Source organism: Bombina bombina, chromosome 1 (genome assembly GCF_027579735.1).
Source record: "Bombina bombina isolate aBomBom1 chromosome 1, aBomBom1.pri, whole genome shotgun sequence".
Classification (NCBI taxonomy): domain Eukaryota; kingdom Metazoa; phylum Chordata; class Amphibia; order Anura; family Bombinatoridae; genus Bombina; species Bombina bombina.
In genome coordinates, this window is record NC_069499.1 from 463492671 (window position 1) to 463519050 (window position 26380).

The following is a 26380-nucleotide window of genomic DNA, read 5'->3' on the forward strand; positions in this document are numbered from 1 at the left end:
GGAATCGTTTAGTGCTTCGGTATACACCTGGATACATTACCACTAGCTAAACTATTTTTAGTTTCCCATAAACAGAGGCAGAACATAACGTGTCAACTTACTGATTTTTGAGCACCTCAAGCATATGATTTGATTAAGGCTCTCTTTATTGGGATGCTAATCTACCTTATATACTGAAACACCTTTGGCTTTATCACAAACTTGGGGTTCGTTTTCATTGAGTCATAAGGCTTCAAACCGATACTGTCTGAAAGCAGTCAATAAAATAAATTGCTTCTAAGGCACCTTATACTTCAATTGCAGCAGCTATTGAGTGATTTATAACAGGTTTGCAATAAAAATGCAAATCTTTAATACATGGCTGGAGGCTATCGATACATTGAAGAAAAAAAAGTTACACCAGCTCAACTGTAAGAGGGAAAATGGCGCTTTGAGGCAGTTCCCATTGAAATTTTAAATCATGCAAACAATGTGTCTGAATGTAGTAAATGCAATATTTATTGTTGACTCGTGCAGGAATAGTTGCACATATCTTCATAATTCAAACTAGACATATGCAAGCAATGTATATTTTAACTGGCAAATAGGCAAATTTGGTATATTTCATGCCACTGTTTTGCCACCAAATGCGATCCATGTAATTTGTTTATTAACTTTTCCAAACTTTGGTTTCACTGAAATTTACAAGTTGATGTAAAAGCTTTGTCAGAAACTGCGACCTATTTGCCAAAACTGCATGTCTGCTAATTGTAGCTGGGCACCACACTTCTGAAATTCATAGCAGCGAAGGGTTAATCAGGTAGTTTCTCCATTTATTTCTACCCAATTTGCTTTGCGCTCTTGGTATCCTTTGTTGAAAAGGATACCAACGTAGGCTCAAGAGCTGCCGATTGGTGGCTCCATATATATGCCTTATCTAATGCATTAACTAGCTCCCAGTAAAGTATTGCTACTTTAAAGGACGCCAAGAGAATTCAGTAAATTCAATAGAGGTAAATTGTAAAGTAGTTTGAATTGACTATCTGAATATAAAAAAAAAATTCTGGGGTTCATGTCCCTTTAATATAACTATGGATTGCCCTATGTAAATTTATGGTAAACTGAAGCAGTTGATACTTGCCCTATGGAAATCTGCTAAAATACCTTCATTAGATTGGTATTGAGAGATTGACGATACCCTTTTTATTGGAAAGATACCATTTTACCGCATGATGCTGGGATGTTCTGAGATTATTTCTCTGGGAATTGTGTGGACAACCTGTAATAACGAGGAACCATTGTATTCATATATACTTGGGTCATTCTCATAACAGACAGAACCCTTACACATGCAATATCTCAATGTTCACCTTTTAGGTTTCACTCACTTGCTACAATGTATTTTTATTTAGAGTGATCACAAATAGGCGCTACTTGACAAGGTGACTCATATTGACCTTTAACAAATTCTTAATTTAGTTAGAAACTTGTGTTCTAACCACGAATGGCTGTTAAAGAAATTTTGTAGACTGGCTTGATTTCCACACTTGGAAGATTCATCATTAGCTTTATCTTTAATTGCCTGCTTAACATATGCATTCGCTTTTGTATCTATTTAACCTCTTAAGGACATATGATGGAATTTTTCCGTCATAAAATAATTGAGCAAACTGAAAGCTGTGTCCTTAAAGGGTTAAGGACTTGCAGAATAGACTATGGTGTTGTTGGTTTGCAATTTAAAAAAACAAATCAGTTTGAATTGCAAGATGAATTTCTTAAATTGTAATAAAGCAGCTGATTATCTTCCAGCAGATTACTTTACAGTACAGCTATTACGGTTTTTTATGGGGTTACTAGAAGGAATACAGTTTCTATTTAGGAAATGTGGAGGGACTGGCCTGCCAACAGATTAAAAAAATACACATTTATTAAACTAATGATTCAGATGGAACAGCTTGAGGTTCCAAGCTACTTCCATTATCTCATTTGCAGTCTTTACATGCACTCAGGCATCCAGCTCCTACTGAGCATGCGCACAAGTTCACTGGGTATACATACACTAGTCTGATTAAAAATGTATTGATGCAATTTTGTATTAACTACCAATATGTAAAAATATTGTTTTCACAACTCATACCCATTGGATCACAAGTTCTTGGTTTTAATGTTACAAAACTAGATACTCATTAAAAAGCCAGATCTGGAAGTGATGCATAAATTAGTTATCACTTTTATGCTCACCGTGCCAATTTGTTTACAATGCATACATTACAAGAAAGTCAAAAGACAATACAACCTTTGAATGAAGGTTTTGTTACTATTTTTAATGAAAGACTTGAAATATTGTACACTTCCATGACGACACAACATTTCCGGGTAGCCACAGTAAAATATTTAGAATTACAGCCATTCTCAAGTGTAGTCCTTCTATGCATCATTTACATAGCGAATAAGATCAGGAAAGCAACCATCAAACAAAACAGACCCATGGCTTCAGACAGGGCAAATCCCAGGATAGCATATGAGAACAACTGCTGCTTCAGGGAAGGATTTCTATAGGAGAAAAAAATAAAAAATTTACAATTAAACCCATTCAAGTTTGTATTTTATTAACCCAGCTTTATGCGAGGTGGAACCCAACACTGAAAGTCAAGATTGGCACTGCAGCCTTCTAGCAATAATGTGTGCAGAAGCGTACACTAGAACAAGTATGCCAGTTCCTAGTAGAACACTTAGCCTGGTTTTGAAGTATAATATACAATTGCTCACAAGCTGTCAGTTATATAGCAAAGACAATAGGTTAACAATGCATTTTAGAAGCAGTGATTCAAAGAATTACATTTTAACCCAAAAAAAAAAAATTACTTGAGTGCAGATAATTGTTAATGAAGTTTATACGTTTATGTATAAGAACTAGATTTCCTTCCGTAGCTGCCAATTATGGAGAGTGATATTGGACAAAATGTCCAACCAAAGACTGAAATATAGTAGTGTTAATTCAGAAAATGGTTCTTATTCCTGTGAAAACTGGGTATACAGATTTCAGACAGGTTATAGAGAAAAGGGAAAAATAAATGGAAGTATATGGCAAAGTTTAGTTTTTTGTAATTATATATTTTACAATCTCAGTGTTTCAGAAGAGGATTTAGTTAAACAGTGCTAATAGGATCACTATAAGTTGAACTCCTGAACTGTTAGATGGGGAGAGATATGCAACAACCATTCAATGGCAAAAACTATACTTTCATGCTAATGGTTAAACATCTTTTTTTAACTTTAAAATTTACTTCTATAATACCTTTTTTGTTCTTTTGGTATTCTTTGTTTAAGAGAAAGCCTAGGTAGGCTGATAGGAGCTTGCATGTGTCAATATTGTAAACACTGCTGCCACAGAATGCTATTGTTTATAGCGATGTTATTCAGTTATCACTGCTGCAGAATACTATACACACGTATATGCTCCTATCAGCCTACCTAGGTTTAGTCTTCAACAAATACCAAAAGAAAGAAAGTTTGATAAGTAACTAGGAAAGTTTAAAATTGCATGAGCTAACTGAATCAGTTTAATTTTGACTTTACTGTCCCTTTAAGAATGAAAAAAAACACAACCACAATATTACCTGGCATAACCAATGATGAGGCTGCCAAAAACTGTTCCGATACCAGCTCCAGAGCCAGCCACACCGACTGTGGCAGCACCAGCACCAATGAACTTGGCAGCAGTGTCAATATCCCTGCTGATTGCGCTGGTCTGGAATTCCCTTAGTGCAACCTGGTTGAAGGTGTTTTGAGACCCACTGAGAAGTGTGGCGTTTCCCTAGAAGCAAGCAAATTTATCCACATTAGAGTGTTTTAACAACAAACAAAAAAACACTAGCTAGACATGAGGCTCATGAGTGCATTTTTATTTTACTAAAGTCTAAGGGATACTGGTTTAAAAGAATTAAGATGTACCCTTTTGCTCATTTTCCATACTTGACCCCCATGACGCACCCTGTATGTCACTTGTCCTTACGGGTGTTTTCAGACCCGTAATATGCAGGTCTTGCTGCTAGTGACAAGATGGGCTATGACTACATTCTGCCCTCTGGGAGCCATTAACCTCTTAGTGAGAAGACAACTAAAATACAGGGTACGTCACCTGTCAAGGGGTTAAGGCACTGCTCTCGTACTAATGACATAGTACAATACCATTAAAGGCCCACTGTAAAAGTTAACGGAAACAGAATTAATGCAACTGAATTAACCAGCCAGTGCCCTTTAGGTAAATGGACTAAAGAAATGTGATTACTTTTCATTTATCTTTTCACAATTTTGGGCAAGCAAAGCAGGGTACAAATCATGAATTCCATTTTTATTTGTAGAGGTTTGAAACTTTAAATAAATTTATTGAACATGAATTTACGAAACCTATTTCTTATCCATTTTGAATACAGACATCTAGTGGATATATACATATATTTATTATCATGGATTAAACCCCGCTCTCCCCTTTATTTCTGTTTAAACTGAGTGATTCTCTGGAGTCACTACCAATTTTCAGGTAACTAGTAGCAAAGGTGATCACCTGCCCCAAATACACTTGTGAAAAAACACACAAGTGTGTAAGGGGGACACTTAGAACACCTGTCACCCCATAAATACAATATCAGTTTGAAAGATCGCTTTTCTATATGGGGTCTCATACTCTTGCCATTAGTGCATGGGGCTCAGTGGCTCAAAGAGACCCCTATCCTCAAAACAGCACAAAAACATGCAATTTACTAATATGAAAGGAATACCATTTTCCAATGAGGGCACTGTTTCCATATTTTGTACAATTGTGTAAAATTAATTTTATTTTCTGAATTGAATAAAAATGAAATTTTGAAATTTCAGGAAAATGAATGTAAATGTGGGGCTATGAAGATTAGGTTTGAAATAGTTAATGAAACAAATTGTACTATTTGCCTAGTTAGCCATAAAAGCAAAACTGAAATGCACAAATGTACATTTCATTTTTAGCTAGCATACTTTGCTCACTGCTTAAAATTGTGTTAGATATTTACATTCCTACCACCACTTATCTCATGTTCAAAGTCAAACTTGAGAAGCCCCTTTGTTTAGAGGTCAGAGCAAACCTATTACAGGGATCTAAACTGAAGTAAAGTATTTTAGAGGGACACTAAACACAAATTCTCTCATGATTCAGATAGTTGCTCAAAATTGAATGCTCTCATAAACTAAGCCAATAAGAGGTATATTTGTGAAGCCAACCAATCAGCTGTATGTTGAAAAGCATACCTAGGTAGGCTTTAACAAAGTTTACCAAGAAAACTAAGCAAATTAAGATAGAATTACACTGGAAAGTTGTTTTACAACAATATGCTGAATCTGAATCATGAAAGAATATTTGAATTGTATGTCCCTTTAACTATGATAAAAGTTTTTTTATATTATGCTTGCAGCAGTTGGCATCTTACCTCGGGGAGGAAAAAACCCCAAACACAATAGTATTTGGAATTTTCCATTTCTACTAAAATTAGTGCAGGAGAGCACACTAAACAATTTAAAGGGATACAAACCTTTTTTATATGACATGAAGTAAAAGCCTGTTTCACTGATGTTTAAGCCAAATTCTCAATCCAAAAAAAAAAAAAATCCAATTTACATGCAAAACAGTTTTTATTTTTAAAGTTTCCAAACCATTAAATTAGACAAGACTTATAATCCAGCTTCTTGGTGCCAAGAGAAAAAAAAAAAAAAAAGTGTAAGGTGATTTGCACAGGAAATTTTACCTACCATTGGAAGGTTAAATGGACAAATACTGTTGTATGCAGGTAAAAGTGCAATAAAAATGTTATCCCTGCAAATTGAATACATAGTTTAAACTACTAGGAAGCAGTTTACAACTGGGACTAGCCAACAAGAGCCATATGTGCATAGCCACCAATCACTAAATAGCTCAGTAATAAGATGCTGCTCCTATCTAGGTATGCTTCTCAAAACACCATGAATTATAAAGATCATTTTGACATTCATGTCCTAAGTTAATGTATGAACATGTTTTACATCTGCAACTTGAAGCAGCCAACAAATCAAGTTCTGCAGTCATACCCCACAAATGTAAACTTACTAGATCTCACTGGTACTTGTAGTATGTGTCTTATTAGAAGTATAATAATAATAATAATAAGCTCCCACTGGTCATTAATCCAAAAACTATAGGATAACTGACTAAAATAAGATGGCAGATTTAGGGACACTGTACTGTAATAAGTTTGCCCCTTAATGAATTTCCAATGGTTTGTTACATGTAATAGTGTGCATGCAGCTGCTGTATGGGTAAAAGCATTTAAGTTTATTCCTAGTTGAAATAGCTGGTTTTTAATCACTGAAACTACACCCTGTTCAATTATTGAGCAGAATGGCTTCTCTATACACAAAAAGGCCAATACTTAGAGAAAATATTTGGGTTTACCATCTCCTATTTTGTGATTGAGAGCATGCAATTTTAAGCAACTTTCTAATTTACTGCTATTAGAAATTCTTCATTCTCTTTGTATCTATTTGAAAAGCAGGAACAAAAGCTTTTGAGCCGGCCTATTTTTGGTTCAGTACCCTAGATAGGGCTTGCTGATTGGTGGCTACATTTAGCCATTTAATCAGCAAGCACAACCCAGGTTCTGAACCTAAAATGGGCCAGCTCCAAAGCTTTTATTCCTGCTTTTTTCAAAGATAGAAAGAATAGGAGTAAATTAGAAAGTTGCTAAAAATGTCATGCTCTATCTGAATAAAAATTAGAGTTTAGTGCCCCTTTAAAGGGACATAATACTCATATGCTAAATCACTTGAAACTGATGCAGTATAACTAAAAAGCTGACAGGAAAAACATAATTTATGTAAGAACTTATCTGATAAATTCATTTTTCATATTAGCAAGAGTCCATGAGCTAGTGACGTATGGGATATACATTCCTACCAGGAGGGGCAAAGTTTCCCAAACCTCAAAATGCCTATAAATACACCCCTCACCACACCCACAAATCAGTTTAACGAATAGCCAAGAAGTGGGGTGATAAGAAAAAAGCGCGAAAGCATATAAAATAAGGAATTGGAATAATTGTGCTTTATACAAAAAAATCATAACCACCACAAAAAGGGTGGGCCTCATGGACTCTTGCTAATATGAAAGAAATTAATTTATCAGGTAAGTTCTTACATAAATTATGTTTTCTTTCATGTAATTAGCAAGAGTCCATGAGCTAGTGACGTATGGGATAATGACTACCCAAGATGTGGATCTTTCCACGCAAGAGTCACTAGAGAGGGAGGGATAAAATAAAGACAGCCAATTCCTGCTGAAAATAATCCACACCCAAAATAAAGTTTAATGAAAACATAAGCAGAAGATTCAAACTGAAACCGCTGCCTGAAGTACTTTTCTACCAAAAACTGCTTCAGAAGAAGAAAACATATCAAAATGGTAGAATTTAGTAAAAGTATGCAAAGAGGACCAAGTTGCTGCTTTGCAAATCTGATCAACCGAAGCTTCATTCCTAAACGCCCAGGAAGTAGAAACTGACCTAGTAGAATGAGCTGTAATCCTTTGAGGCGGAGTTTTACCCGACTCAACATAAGCATGATGAATTAAAGATTTCAACCAAGATGCCAAAGAAATGGCAGAAGCTTTCTGGCCTTTTCTAGAACCGGAAAAAATAGACTAGAAGTCTTTCGGAAAGATTTAGTAGCTTCAACATAATATTTCAAAGCTCTAACAACATCCAAAGAATGCAACGATTTCTCCTTAGAATTCTTAGGATTAGGACATAATGAAGGAACCACAATTTCTCTACTAATGTTGTTGGAATTCACAACCTTAGGTAAAAATTGAAAAGAAGTTCGCAACACCGCCTTATCCTGATGAAAAATCAGAAAAGGAGACTCACAAGAAAGAGCAGATAATTCAGAAACTCTTCTGGCAGAAGAGATCGCCAAAAGGAACAAAACTTTCCAAGAAAGTAATTTAATGTCCAATGAATGCATGGGTTCAAAAGGAGGAGCTTGAAGAGCCCCCAGAACCAAATTCAAACTCCAAGGAGGAGAAATTGACTTAATGACAGGTTTTATACGAACCAAAGCTTGTACAAAACAATGAATATCAGGAAGATTAGCAATCTTTCTGTGAAAAACAGAAAGAGCAGAGATTTGTCCTTTCAAGGAACTTGCGGACAAACCTTTATCTAAACCATCCTGAAGAAACTGTAAAATTATCGGTATTCTAAAAGAATTCCAAGAAAAATGATGAGAAAGACACCAAGAAATATATGTCTTCCAGACTCTAATATATCTCTAGATACAGATTTACGAGCCTGTAACATAGTATTAATCACAGAGTCAGAGAAACCTCTTTGACTAAGAATCAAGCGTTCAATCTCCATACCTTTAAATTTAAGGATTTGAGATCCTGATGGAAAAAAGGACCTTGCGACAGAAGGTCTGGTCTTAACGGAAGAGTCCACGGTTGGCAAGAGGCCATCCGGACAAGATCCGCATACCAAAACCTGTGAGGCCATGCCGGAGCTACCAGCAGAACAAACTAGCATTCCTTCAGAATCTTGGAGATTACTCTTGGAAGAAGAACTAGAGGCGGAAAGATATAGGCAGGATGATACTTCCAAGGAAGTGATAATGTATCCACTGCTTCCGCCCGAGGATCCCGGGATCTGGACAGATACCTGGGAAGTTTCTTGTTTAGATGAGACGCCATCAGATCTATTTCTGGAAGTCCCCACATTTGAACAATCTGAAGAAATACCTCTGGGTGAAGAGACCATTCGCCCGGATGCAACGTTTGGCGACTGAGATAATCCGCTTCCCAATTGTCTATACCTGGGATATGAACCGCAGAGATTAGACAGGAGCTGGATTCCGCCCAAACCAGAATTCGAGATACTTCTTTCATAGCCAGAGGACTGTGAGTCCCTCCTTGATGATTGATGTATGCCACAGTTGTGACATTGTCTGTCTGAAAACAAATGAACGATTCCCTCTTCAGAAGAGGCCAAAACTGAAGAGCTCTGAAAATTGCACGGAGTTCCAAAATATTGATCGGTAATCTCACCTCCTGAGATTCCCAAACTCCTTGTGCCGTCAGAGATCCCCACACAGCTCCCCAACCTGTAAGACTTGCATCTGTTGAAATTACAGTCCAGGTCGGAAGAACAAAAGAAGCCCCCTGAATTAAACGATGGTGATCTGTCCACCACGTCAGAGAGTGTCGTACAATCGGTTTTAAAGATATTGAGATATCTTTGTGTAATCCCTGCACCATTGATTCAGCATACAGAGCTGAAGAGGTCGCATGTGAAAACGAGCAAAGGGGATCGCGTCCGGTGCAGCAGTCATAAGACCTAGAATTTCCATGCATAAGGCTACCGAAGGGAATGATTGTGACTGAAGGTTTCGACAAGCTGAAATCAATTTTAGACGTCTCTTGTCTGTTAAAGACAGAGTCATGGACACTGAATCTATCTGGAAACCCAGAAAGGTTACCCTTGTCTGAGGAATCAATGAACTTTTTAGTGAATTGATCCTCCAACCATGATCTTGAAGAAACAACACAAGTCGATTCGTATGAGATTCTGCTAAATGTAAAGACTGAGCAAGTACCAAGATATCGTCCAAATAAGGAAATACCACAATACCCTGTTCTCTGATTACAGACAGAAGGGCACCGAGAACCTTTGTAAAAATTCTTGGAGCTGTAGCTAGGCCAAATGGCAGAGCCACAAACTGGTAATGCTTGTCCAGGAAAGAGAATCTCAGGAACTGAGTGATCTGGATGAATCGGAATATGCAGATATGCATCCTGTAAATCTATTGTGGACATATAATGCCCTTGCTGAACAAAAGGCAAGATAGTCCTTACAGTTACCATTTTGAATGTTGGTATCCTTACATAACGATTCAATATTTTTAGATCCAGAACAGGTCTGAAGGAATTCTCCTTCTTTGGTACAATGAAGAGATTCGAATAAAACCCCAGCCCCTGTTCCAGAACTGGAATTGGCATAATTACTCCAGCCAACTCTAGATCTGAAACACATTTCAGAAATGCTTGAGCTTTCACTGGATTTACTGGGACACGGGAAAGAAAAAATCTCTTTGCAGGAGGTCTTATCTTGAAACCAATTCTGTACCCTTCTGAAACGATGTTCTGAATCCAAAGATTGTGAACAGAATTGATCCAAATTTCTTTGAAAAAACGTAACCTGCCCCCTACCAGCTGAGCTGGAATGAGGGCCGCACCTTCATGTGGACTTAGAAGCTGGCTTTGCTTTTCTAGAAGGCTTGGATTTATTCCAAACTGGAGATGGTTTCCAAACTGAAACTGCTCCTGAGGATGAAGGATCAGGCTTTTGTTCTTTGTTGAAACGAACGAAAACGATTAGCCCTGTTTTTACCCTTAGATTTTTTATCCTGTGGTAAAAAAGTTCCTTTCCCACCAGTAACAGTTGAAATAATGGAATTCAACTGAGAACCAAATAATTTGTTACCCTGGAAAGAAAGGGAAAGTAGAGTTGATTTAGAAGACATATCAGCATTCCAAGTTTTAAGCCATAAAGCTCTTCTAGCTAAAATAGCTAGAGACATAAACCTGACATCAACTCTGATAATATCAAAAATGGCATCACAGATAAAATTATTAGCATGTTGAAGAAGAATAATAATATTATGAGAATCATGATGTGTTACTTGTTGCGCTAAAGTTTCCAACCAAAAAGTTGAAGCTGCAGCAACATCAGCCAATGATATAGCAGGTCTAAGAAGAAGATTACCTGAACACAGATAAGCTTTTCTTAGAAAGGATTCAATTTTCCTATCTAACGGATCCTTAAACGAAGCACCATCTGCCGTAGGAATAGTAGTACGTTTAGCAAGGGTAGAAATAGCCCCATCAACTTTAGGGATTTTGTCCCAAAATTCTAATCTGTCAGATGGCACAGGATATAATTGCTTAAAACGTTTAGGAGTAAATGAATTACCCAAATTATTCCACTCTGGAAATTACTTCAGAAATAGCACCAGGAACAGGAAAAACTTCTGGAATAACCACAGGAGATTTAAAGACCTTATCTAAACGTTTAGATTTAGTATCAAGAGGACCAGAATCCTCAATTTCTAAAGCAATTAGTACTTTAAGTAAAGAACGAATAAATTCCATTTTAAAAAATATGATGATTTATCAGCATCAACCTCTGAGACAGAATCCTCTGAACCAGAAGAGTCATAAGAATCAGAATGATGATGTTCATTTAAAAATTCATCTGTATAAAGAGAAGTTTTAAAAGATTTTTTATGTTTACTAGGAGGAATGACATAGCCTTCTTGATGGATTCAGAAACAAAATCTCTTATGTTATCAGGAACACTCTGAACATTAGATGTTGATGGAACTGCAACAGGTAATGGTACTTTACTAAAGGAAATATTATCTGCATTAACAAGTTTGTCATGACAATTAGTACAAACAGCTGGAGGAACAGCTACCAAAAGTTTACAGCAGATACACTTAGCTTTGGTAGTTCCAGCACCAGACAGCGATTTTCCTGAAGTATCTTCTGACTCGGATGCAACGTGAGACATCTTGCAATATGTAAGAGAAAAAACATAAAGCAAAATTGATCAAATTCCTTAAATGACAGTTTCAGGAATGGGAAAAATGCCAAGAAACAAGCTTCTAGCAACCAGAAGCAATGAAAAATGAGACTTAAATAATGAGACAAAAGAGACGCCCATATTTTTTTAGCGCCAAATAAGACGCCCACATTATTTGGCGACTAAATGCTTTTGGCGCCAAAAATGACGCCACATCCGGAACGCCGACATTTTTGGCGCAAAAGAACGTCAAAAAATGACGCAACTTCCGGCGACACGTATGACGCCGGAAACAGAAAAGATTTTTTGCGCCAAAAAAGTCTGCGCCAAGAATGACACAATAAAATGAAGCATTTTCAGCCCCCGCGAGCCTAACAGCCCACAGGGAAAAAAAGTCAAATTTTTTAAGGTAAGAAAAATGATTGATTCAAATGCATTATCCCAAATATGAAACTGACTGTCTGAAAATAAGGAATGTTGAACATCCTGAGTCAAGGCAAATAAATGTTTGAATACATATATTTAGAACTTTATTAAAAAAGTGCCCAACCATAGCTTAGAGTGTCACAGAAAATAAGACTTACTTACCCCAGGACACTCATCTACATGTTTGTAGAAAGCCAAACCAGTACTGAAACGAAAATCAGCAGAGGTAATGATATATATATATATATATATATATATATATATATATATATATATATATATGTGATCTGAAAAGGGAGGTAAGAGATGAATCTCTACGACCGATAACAGAGAACCTATGAAATAGACCCCGTAGAAGGAGATCATTGAATTCAAACAGGCAATACTCTCCTCACATCCCTCTGACATTCACTGCACGCTGAGAGGAAAACCGGGCTCCAACCTGCTGCGGAGCGCATAACGTAGAATCTAGCACAAACTTACTTCACCACCTCCATAGGAGGCAAAGTTTGTAAAACTGATTTGTGGGTGTGGTGAGGGGTGTATTTATAGGCATTTTGAGGTTTGGGAAACTTTGCCCCTCCTGGTAGGAATGTATATCCTATACGTCACTAGCTCATGGACTCTTGCTAATTACATGAAAGAAATATCACCTGAGCATCTCTATGTAAAAAAGGAAGATATTTTACCTCACAATTTCCTCAGCTCACCAGAGTAAGTTCTGTGTAAAAAGTTATACTCAGCTACTCCCAGCTGCAGGTAAAAAATGTAAAAAAAAAAAATGAGCAGCCAATCAGCATCAGCAGTGCTGAGGTCATGAACTCTTACTGTGATCTCATGAGATTTCATAGTAAGCTTCCGTTACCTGATTGGTGAAATAATATGAGAGTGCACGAAGCTCATCCTTTCAGTTGTCCCGGGACAGACATTCTAATATGCTGCTTAGAAATCCTTTACAATGGGAGGTGGCTACTGAGGAACTTTTGAGGTAAAATATCTTTTTTACATAGCGATGTTCAGGCGATATTTTCTAATCAGCTTTTTACAGCTATGCTGCATCACTTTCAAGTGTTTAAACATTTGGGTATTATGGCCCTTTAAGCATTGCAATTTTCATAATGGGCAGGTGTTTTAATTAGTACGCACATTTACAATACAGCTATAGATTTAAAAAAAAAAAATTAACAGTATTATGGCTCCTCTAAAGAAATGCTTTTAATTTTTTTCTTTAAATAAGCAAATTACCTCTCCAGTTCTGACCTCCGGCCGAGACAACGCTGAGATTGGTCTACACATAACTCTGGACCCAGCACGGATCTGACAGGAGATACAACAGCTCAGGTTAATCAATGCAACATAGTTATTTATGTACGAACTTATTAACATTGTATAAATATGACCTAGTAACACTAAATCAGTCATTTAAGACCAGACATGCAGCACTGCAACATGCTGGCTGAGTGCAAACACTTTCATATTACATTAACATTAAATTCCCAACTCGCCTTATGGGACAGGGCCAATGCAGACTTGTTAATGGAGTTAAAGGGACAGTCTACTCCAAAATAGTTGTAGAAAAAGATAACCTTTAATACCCAATCCCCAGTTTTGCACAGCCAGCATTATGTTAAAGTGAAGGTCAATTTTGATGAATTAGTACCCATTTTTTAATAATCCTATTAAAAACAAAAGGCACTTTAATTCATCGAAATTGACATTTCACTCCTTTTCTTCAAAAACTTAGCTTTTAATCCTGACTGCCGCTCCAGCGATTCCCCCGGGCGTTGGAAGCCTCTATACGTCAGAAATGACAAATCCGGCTTTCTACAATCACAGCTCCCCCGGGGGAATCATGGCGTGAGGCAACGCTGTGATTGGAGGAAGCCAGATTGCTCATTTTGGACCCATGAAGAGGGCTTGCAACAGTCGGAGTAAGCGCTGCAGTGGCTGTCAGTATTAAAAAGGTAATTTTTTGAAGAAAACGAGTTAAATGTCAATTTTGATTAATTAAAGTGCCCTTGTTTTTAATAGGATTATAAAAACCAGGCACTAATTCATCAATAGATGATTCACTTTAAGCATTATGTTAATATACTTTATAACCCTTAAACCCCTAAATGTCTGCCTGTTTCTATGCCCCTGCAGACTGCCTTTACCTCAGCACATTTTTTATATGGCTTTTCACAGCAACACTGCTAGTTAGTGTGCCATATAGATAACGTGCACACTCTAGTGGAGTTATTCATGAGTCAGCCCTTGGCTAAAATGCAAGTCTGAATAACACTTAGATAGAGGCATTCTGCAGAGGCTTATATACAATATAACCGTGCAAAACAGGGGAATGAGTAATAAAGGTATAATTCATTTTTTTAATAGACTGTCCCCTTTAACAAGCCTAACAATTGTAATTTTGTTAAAAAAATAAATAGTGAAGTCAGAAATGTGCACTACAATTCTCACTTCAAAAGTCCACATTTTTATTGAGTTAGTGATGGTAAAGTTTAGGATTGTGCTGCACAGTATGTTATTTAAAAAAGTGGAACTTTTATTCATGAAATTTAAAAATGGGGCTTCTTTGATCAAATATTTAAAATGTTGCGATTGCAAAAATGCCATCATTCCTCTACCAGCATCTTTGACTTAGTTTTGCAGACCAATCTGGCCTTCTCCAATCATTGCATGCCCCAACTGGCAACCAGCTCATGGGGCACTCAATTGGAGTAAGCCATATTTGAAATATTTGATCAAATCAGCATCATTTACAAATTTCATGAAAGTTCCACTTTTTGAATAACTTCAAAATACTGTGCAGAACAATCCCAAACTTTACCATCACTTAAAAAAAAAAAAAAAAGTGACTATATTGACTATTAAAGTTTTTCAATACACAAAAACAACAAATCAGTTATATTTAATTTCATACAATATAATACAGTTAATCAGACACAGCTGAGTTATTTTACAATAGTAACGTTTTCACAAACTCCCTGGCTGTCAAACCCGTATGCTATAATGCTTTTATGGCAATTTTAAACAACCAAAAACAGCTAAAACGTCAGGATACGAGGTCAAATTAAACTAACATAACAAAGCAGAAATCAACTTAAAAAAATAAAATAGTCAGCATCGGCCTGTACTTGTCCTTGAAATACAAGTGCATTAAGGTCATATAAAATACAGCAGACCAACATACAAAAAAAAGCACTTTTGAATGAAAAAGCTACAAATGAGACTAACAGTAGGAAGAATGTTCACGGACAGAGGCGGGGAAAGATCTGTCAGGGACATTGACTTTGACCTACAAGGGCCAGTTCTTTGCAGGAGCAACTAGGCCCCATGTGTACTGCAATGCGCGGGGAGGATACCAAGATACCCAGATTACTCACCAGAGAAGGAGTGGAAACAAATTTTGCACAGGCGTACATGTCGGCGGTGGGAGTCTGTCTTGCGGGTGGGTTTCTGGTCAGGGATCGGTCTCAGCCTCTCTGCAGAAAAAGTAGGGAAACGCTCGCTAATAAAATGCAAAAAGCGCGATATAATTCAAGAAACAGAACTAGCAAACGCCAGTGCTACAGAAAATCCCTAGAGTCACCGTAATGGGCTCTGATTTAAAAAGGGATGGTGACAGATTACTACAGCCCCTACCACCGCTCTTACCGGCGTCAGAGGTCGAACTGAATGGAGAACAACACGCAAGCGCACACAGCACTTTATATCAGCACCCGGATGAAGGGAGGAGTAGAAACACAAGGTCACTTTGTAACAGCTTTATTCATTCAGTTTTTATCCGAGCAACTAGTACTGTGTCTGATCTGTAGGAAGGCATTGAAGAAGTGACGACCTTTCTGTCACACGGGTTTAATACTACAGCTTCTGACAGTTTCTCTTGCTGACATTTTATCCTATTTGTATATTTTTCATAACACTATATTGTTATTCTTGTACGTTATTGCCGTATAATACTATGATTTTATAATGGTTGTCATTTTATTGTGTCACTACTGTTTTGTTTTTGTTATTTAATAAACTTTTTATTGAGGTAATATAAGTTATATATACAATCACATCATGTAGAGATGTTCCAAGGTACAAAATTGGGTCCATCAAAATAGTACATACATTAAGTAAATGTCTTTCATATTAATATCAATAACCTCATTATGTTTTGATTTTTAACAGAAAAAATAAGAGAAAGAAAAGAGGAAAAGAGAGAAAAAAATAAAGATTTTTTAATTAGCATCTTATGTTTGTGACAGTTTACTGCTGGAGGTAAATGTGCCACTGCAATAACTAATGAATGTGGTAAAACAGACAAAAATATACAGTGGTCTTGATTTTATAACCCTGTCTCAAAAGTAACTTCCCTTTGTATTAGGCTGATAGTTTCAAACATATTTATTTTTAGATTCCGTTTGGCCATGCCACTACACCCATGTATATATGACCCCTAAACATTATTAACCCCGCACTTCCAAGACCCTCTAACCTCTTAGACCCCCTAATTTCTAAGATTCCTTAAACCTAAAAGATGCTATCGGCATATTTTTTTCTTCTTTTTGTTTCTTTATCTTGTTTACACAGTATCACGTCAATAACTGTTCCCTGTATATAGGTTATTTATTGGTATAATGATAATACCATAAATAATATTTACAAAAGTATTATGGCTCATTATGTCCAGCTCCCCAACGTAATTAAGAAGCATAAAATTACTAGAAATTTACATCTATACTAACAAACAGTGAGCTATTTATTTAAGAAAACATTTTTTGAACATAACTATTATATCATCTATTAATGAAAAGCTTTTTTTAAATAGCGCTTTCTGAAAGCTTTCATCATTTCATTTATTAATGGAATGTATATGATATGCCAAAATCCTCTGCCAAATTGTTCCAAGTATCACATAAATGTAAAATAAGACTCAACTAAATATAATTCAATATGTTTATTCAATTTCCAACTTTTATTATCCTCCTATTTATGAGTATAACATATATACCAATGCTGCCATCCCAAAGATCTAATTAGCTGTTTCCCTCAAAATAATAATATCCACAGAGGCAAATGCTAGAGCGGCTCAAAAAATGACATCTTTATTCAAAAAATAGTAAAAAGTACCAACGTGGGCAAGTACAACATACTAGAAAGTTTAAAAAATATGGATAAAAAGAGAGTAACACACATCCCCAGACTCAGGACGCGTTTCGGGTTTCCCTGTACTCACAGATAGTGGGGGAGGGTACTCTCAATCAATTTATACCATATTAAGACATTAGTCACCAGGTGTGTTAATTCTGAAAGCAAATTTACAGCATATTTAAAGGTGTATACACTTAAACAAATAATCATGATATTACTAGATATTATTATACTCTAAATTTATAAACAAGAGAGACATTGGTTGTGTAATAGTTATCTCAATGGTACAGTGTCAGCTAAATAATGATATGATCGTTTAGAATAATGATTATCAAAATACGTAGTAGGAAGGAGAATAGCGAATAAGGAGGAGTCATCTTGCAAAGGAATATGTAAATATGTATGTGCCCAATTTCCAGAACAGGGAAGCATGAATTTAATAGGGCCTACGATAATTTAAGTAATACATACATATTTCACGCAATAAACATACATGGCAAAAGAAATATAAAAATTGTAATACATATTAGTTGATAATAATAATTCAGTTCTCTCTTATTTCTGTGTATAAGGATCTTAATATCTAAATATATTAGACTCCATAATAACAAATTTGTAGCTGGTTGTACACAGAAATAAGAGAGAACTGAATTATTATTATCAGCTAATATGTATTACCATTTTAGTAAATTATTTTTATAAATAATGATATGATTCTAAACAATCATATCATTATTTAGCTGACACTATACCATTGAGATAACTATTATACAACCAATGTCTCTCTTGTTTATAAATTTAGAGTATAATAATCTCTAGTAATATCAGGATTATTTGTTTAAGTGTATACACCTTTAATTATGCTGTAAATTTGCTTTCAGGATTAACACACCTGGTGACTAATGTCTTAGTATGGTATAAATTGAGCAACAAAAGAAAGTGCAGAAATCAAAGACATTGCAGTATTGTCACTTGTGACCCTATATTTATCTTTCTCGCTGTATGCATGACGCTGGGACTACAGATTGGAACATAGATACTAGGCATCCACCTCCCCCCCGGGAAGAGCCGGGTCATCAGTGCTGCCGGGGAGACCGGCTTACTGAACTCTTCATACCCTATCACAGACACAACCTTAACTGAGCATAATACCAAGTTTGTATTGGCACTATCATTCTAACCTCACACTCAGCAAATCACCAAGGGATTTCCGCTTCACGGTACAAGTGCATATACAGCAGGAACCCAACAAGCCCTGAAAGATGGCGGTGACTATGGAAGGTATAGAGGTACTGACACAATATGATCTACACTACGCAACTCTCGAGAGGCTTATGGAGTCACTAATAGAGAGAGCCCCATTTGACATTCTTATGAATAAGTTGTGTGCAGCTAATATGCAAATAACAACTACTGTGGAGGGGTCAGAAACTTGCCACTCAAAATGGCGCCATAAAGACTGCGCATATAGCAGAAGAAATGTATTTACAAAAGAAGTCTATTCTGCTTAATCCTAGCGTCATCTGGCCAGAGGAACCATCTCTCACTATGGGATTAGCGGCAGCCCACATCGACCCACCCGACATCGTTGCCAGACTCATAGATGGACTTCCCCGAATAACTAAGACTGCTAAGCTACCAGGCCTTTTGCCGTATAGTATCAAGGTGGCTGGAAAAAAGAAAGACCGCACGCAAAGGAAGGCCTATGGATCCGAACGGACTGTGCTGCCTCACACAGCTTATACTCCCTTTGAAGCCACAACACGATGACAAACTAATACGATCCTTGCCCAGAAAGACTAGTTGTGATAGATCCCCACAAAGAGTAATGCTGGTCATTTAAGAAACCGGACAATACGATCAAGCTGTTACAGGGGGTTGATATTGATTCAACTTACCACCGGGGACATCACATCCTTGTGATGGAAATATCAGTAACCATGTAGAGTTGTTGTGTTAACCTGTTTTATTCCGTGTTATGACCTACAGTTTATTTATCTTATATGTTGACCCATTATGTTATACAGTTAATGCATTGACCATGACAGTTTCTTAGTGATAGCTTAACTGTTGAGGTATTAAGAAATATGCTGAAATGGCTTGTTAATGCACTGTCCATAGGTCTACAATCCTCTTTCTGTGGCTCGCGGCCGGGGCCGTGGAGCAGGGGATAACAAATTATCATTGCTCAAAAATAGAGGATACAGATAGCTAGCCATCAACATTTAACCAAAAATACCTATAATTAACTAAAAATAAAGAAAAAGAGGGCATTCCCCCGAGATAAGACCAGCAGAGATATGAGGTGTCATGTTCAAACATTTTTTTTTTTTTAATATGTAAGCTCAACTAATGGCTCAGTTTTGGTCCTTAATATACCTGTTTTGTTATACCTGATTCATATAAAGGTTTCATTTATATCCTTTTAATCTGTTTTCTGTTTTTTTTTTTTTTGTCAGTTATGTTATTTCAACACCTAAAATGATCTCATCTATGTAAGATACTTTTTTGTTTTTTTGTTTTATAACATCCCCTGGACTTTAACAAAATCACTTGAAAGGTCCAAGAGTGACCTAATATATTAAATATGGGGAAGAAAAATGAGGACTTTAAATCAAAATATTTACTCTTGTTATAATTGGAAGATATTATCTTGTACACTGTCTAAAAATGTTGTATACTTTTTATCCTCAATAAAAAATATTTAAAAATAAATAAATATATATATTAACATCTCATACATCATGAAATCAAATCAAGGCATTTAAACATGATTATGTTTGGCTGTATCAGGCATCCATAGATGAAGACGTAAGGCGGTCTGATGACGTATTTTGACGGTGTCATCATCATCTACTTTGCCGGGAACTTTTGAATACTGTTTCCAGACGGACGCCTTCCTTCTGTCGTTGCCATCCGCTTGCTTTGGTGAAGTCGTTCACTTTAGTGCTGTATTTTGCTGTTTTATTACTAATATCTAATATCTAGTGAGTTCATTACTAGCGTGTGTGTCACTGTGCAATAAATATACCTCTACCTTGAATCGGTTGTGCGCTGTCTCCTCTGTTGCATGTTTTATGTATACTTAGAAGTGGTTTGGAATTCATAAACAATGATGACATAAGGATATGGTCTGCATATAGGCACTCAGATGAATAGCAATGACAATCAGAAGATGATTATTGTGGTTTTGCATGGAATATGCATGTGACATCATGATGTCATTAATGACAAATCATACATAAATGAAAGAAAAATACAAACATATGTTCATGCTGCATGATATAGAAAGGGGTCAGTAGTGTATTGTAAAAATAATGGAATAATCATTTTTAAAGTGCCAAAGCTGTAGACTTTGTTTTTCTTCCAGAGAATGTTTTACAACAATAATACATGTTATATATATTTGACATACCATCATACTCCAAGGGAGCCACTTCCTCCTCCGTCTAACATGTTACATCAATCTCTGTAAAACATAACATGTTGTGTACACGTTAAAATCAGATATTCTAACATATGTTACTGTTGCTCAAGGACACACATCAATGTTGCATTAAAGATATACTGAACCAAAGTTAGGAATTACATCATTTTGATGGAGCATACAAATGACATTAGATTTGTTATTCTCGATGAGTAATAATTACATTTTAGTGTCTGTATTTTTACAAATATCTCAAAAGCTGAGTACATGGAACATTTAAAAGTTCTCATGCGTGTATCACTTGATGATTGTTGTCTAAATTTATACTAAAAAGAAACATATGCTATCCATGTTCTGAAGCACAAAGGTGTAGACTAAGAAGCTTTGAGATCTTAATCTTTCAAAATAAAAAATAAATAGATATATAATCAGAGGAGTAAATTATATGTTTTATTAAAATGTAATGCTTCATCAGAATCATGATCATAATATTTATTACAAATACACCTTCAATGACATATGAATGAGTCAATGGACTTACCCAAAGCCTGCAAAGGCAGGTCATCATTGGCGCTGGATCCCTCTGGGCTCCCCACAACAACTATATCTATTAATGACATAGATATATATTAGTGAACACAGTTTGGACATCACTAAATCCCATCAATATTGAATTTTCAAAATAATATACTTGTGAAGAATAGAGCACTAATATGAACAATAAATGCATGAGTTAATCAAGGTGATTATAAAGAAAATTATGTCTTTAACATATGTTTAATTTCTTAATAAATTAGACAGACAATTCATCTCATATGATTCTATTGCATATCTAAATATACCTATTGATCAATATTTTTAAAATAATACACACAAACAACACTTTGAATAACAACTGGTGACAAATCGAACCAAAGCCATGTGGCACATAGATCCATTTGTGCAATGTACATTAATCTTTTTTAGGACACAACACATATTGATCACAATGCAAAACAGAAGTTATTATTAAACATATGTCATCATGGTGCTGTTAGAGTATGCTTATATCTATAAAGTAAGTCCAATAGTGAATATGTGATTTAGGTATCAATATTGTTTCATCAAAACAATGTAAGGATGAATGAATATATTGATTATTATTTTTTTTTAAATGGTAATTTTTATTGAGGTTACAAACTTAATATAAAACTTTATCAGTATAAGGCAAATACAAAGTATCAGTGCTTAAGGTTGCATATGAAATGCAAGGAGAAATAAAAGACTTTGTGGAAGGGGATGGAAACTACCTCCTGTCTTAAATCCTTGTTTTTACAGAGGGTACCCTTTGTGTACATATTATCTTTCTGTGGTTGTTCACATTATTTCACAGTAAACTTTAAGGGCATAACCTTTAAGGTAATGGTTTAGTCTTTAAAGGCATTACATAAATATGACAATACTCACAACAAATTCCTGTAGGCAAGGGATACCAGGACCTCTCTCTGTCAATAATTGATTAGCTCATGAACCAATCTGGTTTCTCCCATATCTGGCTTATCTTAGAGGGGGGGGGGACTTAGAAGGCACATATGGTGAATAGTTTAGGATCTAGTAAAGTTTAGGGAATAAGGGATTAGGAGGATGAGGGGGTCTCGGATATTAGTTAACCCTTTACACCTATTGGTTTATCAGTCTAGGGAGTTTTGTGGGTCCAAAGTGATTCCCAAGGTTCCCATACAAGACAGTAATCATTTAATTGCCTACGCTCTCTCGCAACGTAGTTTTCCATATTCTTTATGTAATTCACACAGTCTAGTACTCCCTGCAGTCTAGTGGGTTGGCTCTTTTTCCAATTCCTGGCAATAAGCAGTTTAACGGAGACAAGGATAGACAGCAAGAGGTTTTGTTTGTTTTGGGGGATTTTGTCTATTCCTAGATGTAGAATTGTAAGGGCCGGGGTTAGGGTTTTCAGCAAACCTAGGTCATTGCAGATCTTTTCTATTTTGGGCCAATAGTCATGTAGCTTTGGGCATGTCCACCAGACATGGATGGGGGATCCCGGCTCCCCACACTCCCTCCAACACATTGGGGAATGGCTAGCAAAGAGCTTCTGCAGCTTTGTGGGTACCAGGTGCCACCTTGTAATTATTTTAAAATATGATTTGTAGAGGGTGATGCAATGGGTTGCTTTTTTTGTTAGGCTAATTGCTTTGCCCCATGTATCTGGTGTGAATGTTAGTTGTAAGTCTCTCTCCCAGGTGTCCATGTGTATTGTTTTTGGGAAGGATACTTCCCCAGTTATGCATTTGTAATGTGTTGAAAGGGGCTTAGTCAGTTGGAGATTAGTTACCCATCGTGTTTCCCAAGGAGTAAGGTCCCGTAGTGAATCCTCTAGGAAACCCCATGATTTCATCAGAGTATGTAGTCTCAGTAAGTCAAACTGAAGTCTGGGTGTCAAAGTAGGGAGTTTCAGCATGTCTGTGCGGTCTCAGTTGTTCGTTACAGTAGAAGTCTTTTAGTGTGTTTACACCTGTATTAGACCATGTATTAAGAGGTATGTTGGGCAGACCTAATAGGAGTTCTCGCACGGAGTGTATGGGTGAAGGGTGTGGGGCAATAAGTTTATTATGTTGCAGTTTAATCCAGGTCTCTTGGCATCCCTTCACTATACTATTAGCAATATGGACTTTAGTCTGCCAATGTGGGGGTAGCCAGAGTAAGTCTTCTAAAGTGGTATATGCTGGCAGTGATGCCTGCTCCAAGTCCCTCCATCTGGCTGGAGGAAGATCTTTTCCCCAGGTGGTGGCATGAGTTATCATTGCTGCTTCATGGTATTTCCTTATGTTGGGGAGACCTATACATCCTTTTTCTACCGGAGTTTGAAGTATATGCGCTGCCACCCGAGGCATTTTGTCATGCCAAGTATACAAATTAAATAAGGTCTGAAATTTCCTAGTCAGGGATATTGGGTTTGGGATAGGTATGTATCGAAATAGATAGGTAAGCTTGGGGAGGATCATCATTTTGAGTGCTGCTATCCTGCCCATCCAAGATATCTCGCTATATCTCTTAGAGTTGAGCTCAGAAGTGACTCCTGTAAGAAGGGTTTCATAATTTTCTTTGATAATTATTGATTTTACATGGGAGAGATAGACTCCCAGATGACAGATCCCTCTGGAGGACCATTTAAAGGAATAGAGAAGCTAAATGGCTTCCTTTTCATGCTGCAGAATATTAATGGAGTACACGTCCGTTTTGGTCATATTGATCTTATAATAAGAGATCTCACCAAATTGTTTGAGTAGATGCATCAATGGGGGGAGGGAGTCTAGAGGTTCAGTGAGAAAAATCGTAAGGTCATCTGCAAATAATGCCAGTTTTTGGATAGTATCATGTATCTGCAGACCTTGGATATCCATCGATTCCCTAATGGCTATCGCCAATGGTTCAATTGCAAGGGCAAACAGGAGCGGAGAAAGGGGGCAGCCCTGCCTAGTTCCATTCCTGATTACTATTTTGGGTGAGCAAAACCCCAGACCCCTCACCACTGCTGTAGGAGTTGAGTATAGTGCTTTAACCGCTGTAATAAAGGAATCTGGTATATCAAATGCTGAAAGAGTCCGGAACAGGTAGTCCCATCTCACTCTGTCAAACGCCTTCTCAGCATCAAGTGACAGGATGAGCATGGGGAGCCCCATGTCCATAGCTTCAGAAAATATGTTTAGGAGACGTTGAGTTTTATCAGAACCCTGTCTATTCAGGACAAAACCCACTTGATCTAAATGTATGAGTGTCTGTAAATGCTTTCCCAACCTTTTAGCTAGTACTTTGGCATAGATCTTGGCATCTACGTTGATGAGCGAGATGGGCCTATAGCTGGAGCAGAGTAGTGGATCCTTACCATCTTTGTGTATTGTGGTGATGTTTGCTTCAAGAAACTCTGACAGGAAGCTACCCCCGCTCACCGCATCTCTGAATAGTCGGAGTAGGATCAGGGATATAATCGGGCTAAGTGTCTGATAGAAAGTCACCGTGAACCCATCCGGCCCTGGGGCTCTGTGGGGTGTGAGGTCATCTATGGCTACTTTAATCTCTGCCAACGTAAATTGTTTCTCTAATTCTCTTCTGGCCTCTTCAGGTTGGGAGGGCAAAGTGAGTCTCTCTAAAAACCTATTAATGTCTCTATGGCTAGCTTTATCAGTCACCTCTGAAGCCTCAATATTGTACAAGGAGGAATAGTAGTTTGCAAATGCTACACCTATTTCTCTGGGTGAATGTACCACTCCGTTATGTGTTGTAATTTGAGGTATCCTTTTCTGTTGTGCGCGTTTGCGAATTTCCTAACCAGTTTAGTGAAGTCTAGGTAAACCATGTCATGATCCGACCACGTACGTGGTTTAATACTTGGGTTAATGAGCTGATCCAAGGACCAGGAGTCACAGAATAAGTAATCGTTTCTAGAGTACGAATTGTGTGCCTTGGAGTAATGTGTAAAGTCTTTTTCTAAGGGCGCTAAGCATCTCCATGCGTCATGTAAGTCATTTTGGTATATGAGTTTGTGAAAGGCATTGGAAGTTGAAGAAATATTTCTATCTGACTGTGTCGTTAGGGTGGATTGTTTGTCTTTTGAAGGGTCCCAAACCATATTGAAATCTCCCCCAATTAATAGGTGTCCTCTCTTAACTTGGTCAATACGTGGTAGCAATTTGCGTAGGAAGGGTATTTGTTTTGTATTTGGCGAGTAAACCGATACTAGAGTGAATAAAATCTCATTGAGCGTGCATATGAGTATTAGGAACCTGCCTTATCTATCTCTTTCTGCATGTTCTAGTTTAAAGGACAAATCATTGCTTACCAAGATAGCAACCCCCTTTGCTTTCCCCTCTGTGTTGGAGGCCATCTCACATATCGGGTAATGCTGGGAGATCCCGGAAGTCCGGGAATCTCCCGTCCAGTGAGTCTCCTGTAGGAACAGGATATGAATCTTATGTGTTAGTAGATAGCGCTGCAGGAGTTTTCTTTTTGTAGGGGAATTTAGACCCTGTGCGTTTAGCGTGGCCATTCGTATGGGCGCCATTATTTTGATGGGAGGAATGTCGTTCGGGATGCTGAAATTTAGGAGGGGGAAGGTTTAGGGAGTAGGTAATGAAGTACTAGTCGCCAGATGTGGGAGAACAGTGAGTCAAATGTCTCCTTGAAAAGGAGTTATCTCAAGGGCCTTGAAGACTGTTTAAAAGTGATAAATATACACTTTCGCAATGAATGTTCCGTCTGGTTCACAACCAGAGAGGCACAGCTTAAATATTGGGGTGGAGGTAAGCAGAGAGAGGTCCAGGTCCCCGCCGGCCAGGTATGTCAACTAAAAACATGTAAATGTAATCATATGTATAGCACACTTGATGGTACAAATAATGCTGTAAACAGTAAGCAAGATTTAGTAATCTAAACAGGAAAAACAAACAAAACATTGTATAACATTGTGAAAAAAAATAAGTGGGGGGAGAAATCTGTTAATACCTCACTAGGTGGTAACTATCTGCAAGTCATTGGGCGTAGCTCTGTATGGTCTGGGGTTATTTTGTTCAGTCTATTAGGGTTGTGGTGACTCATGAAGGGGGTCTAGGTTGAATTTTAGTGACTCCAACATCTCTGTCTGTCTGAGGGCTACTAGAGGGTCATGGTCTGGTCGCCGGTGGCTTGATAAGTTGTTGTTATTGGGTAGGGCCAACACGTTGTGGGTAAGGGTAGGTCTACCATCCTTAGCTTCAGATTATGTGTGTCACTG

At 37.2% G+C, this 26380-nt stretch overlaps 1 protein-coding gene across 1 annotated transcript; it reads right to left on the reverse strand.

Moving 5' to 3' along the window:
* Positions 1-2276: 2276 nt before the first annotated feature.
* LOC128645460 (ATP synthase F(0) complex subunit C3, mitochondrial) lies at positions 2277-15816 on the reverse strand. The gene is made up of 5 exons (XM_053698474.1): positions 15702-15816; positions 15431-15529; positions 13290-13361; positions 3600-3796; positions 2277-2532 (listed from the first exon to the last, which is right to left on the reverse strand). The coding sequence occupies exons 2-5, from the start codon at positions 15467-15469 to the stop codon at positions 2418-2420; spliced, it is 423 nt and encodes a 140-aa protein (XP_053554449.1). The 5' UTR covers positions 15470-15529; positions 15702-15816; the 3' UTR covers positions 2277-2417.
* Positions 15817-26380: the final 10564 nt, after the last annotated feature.

Excerpts from the sequence above, each read along its gene's own strand:
- LOC128645460 (XM_053698474.1), bottom strand. The coding sequence starts at position 15,469 with ATGTACGCCTGTGCAAAATTTGTTTCCACTCCTTCTCTG. Across the intron at positions 13,362-15,430 it reads TTGTTTCCACTCCTTCTCTG|ATCCGTGCTGGGTCCAGAGT; the intron begins GTGAGTAATCTG and ends ATCTCCTGTCAG. Across the intron at positions 3,797-13,289 it reads CGGAGGTCAGAACTGGAGAG|GGAAACGCCACACTTCTCAG; the intron begins GTAATTTGCTTA and ends GCTTGCTTCTAG.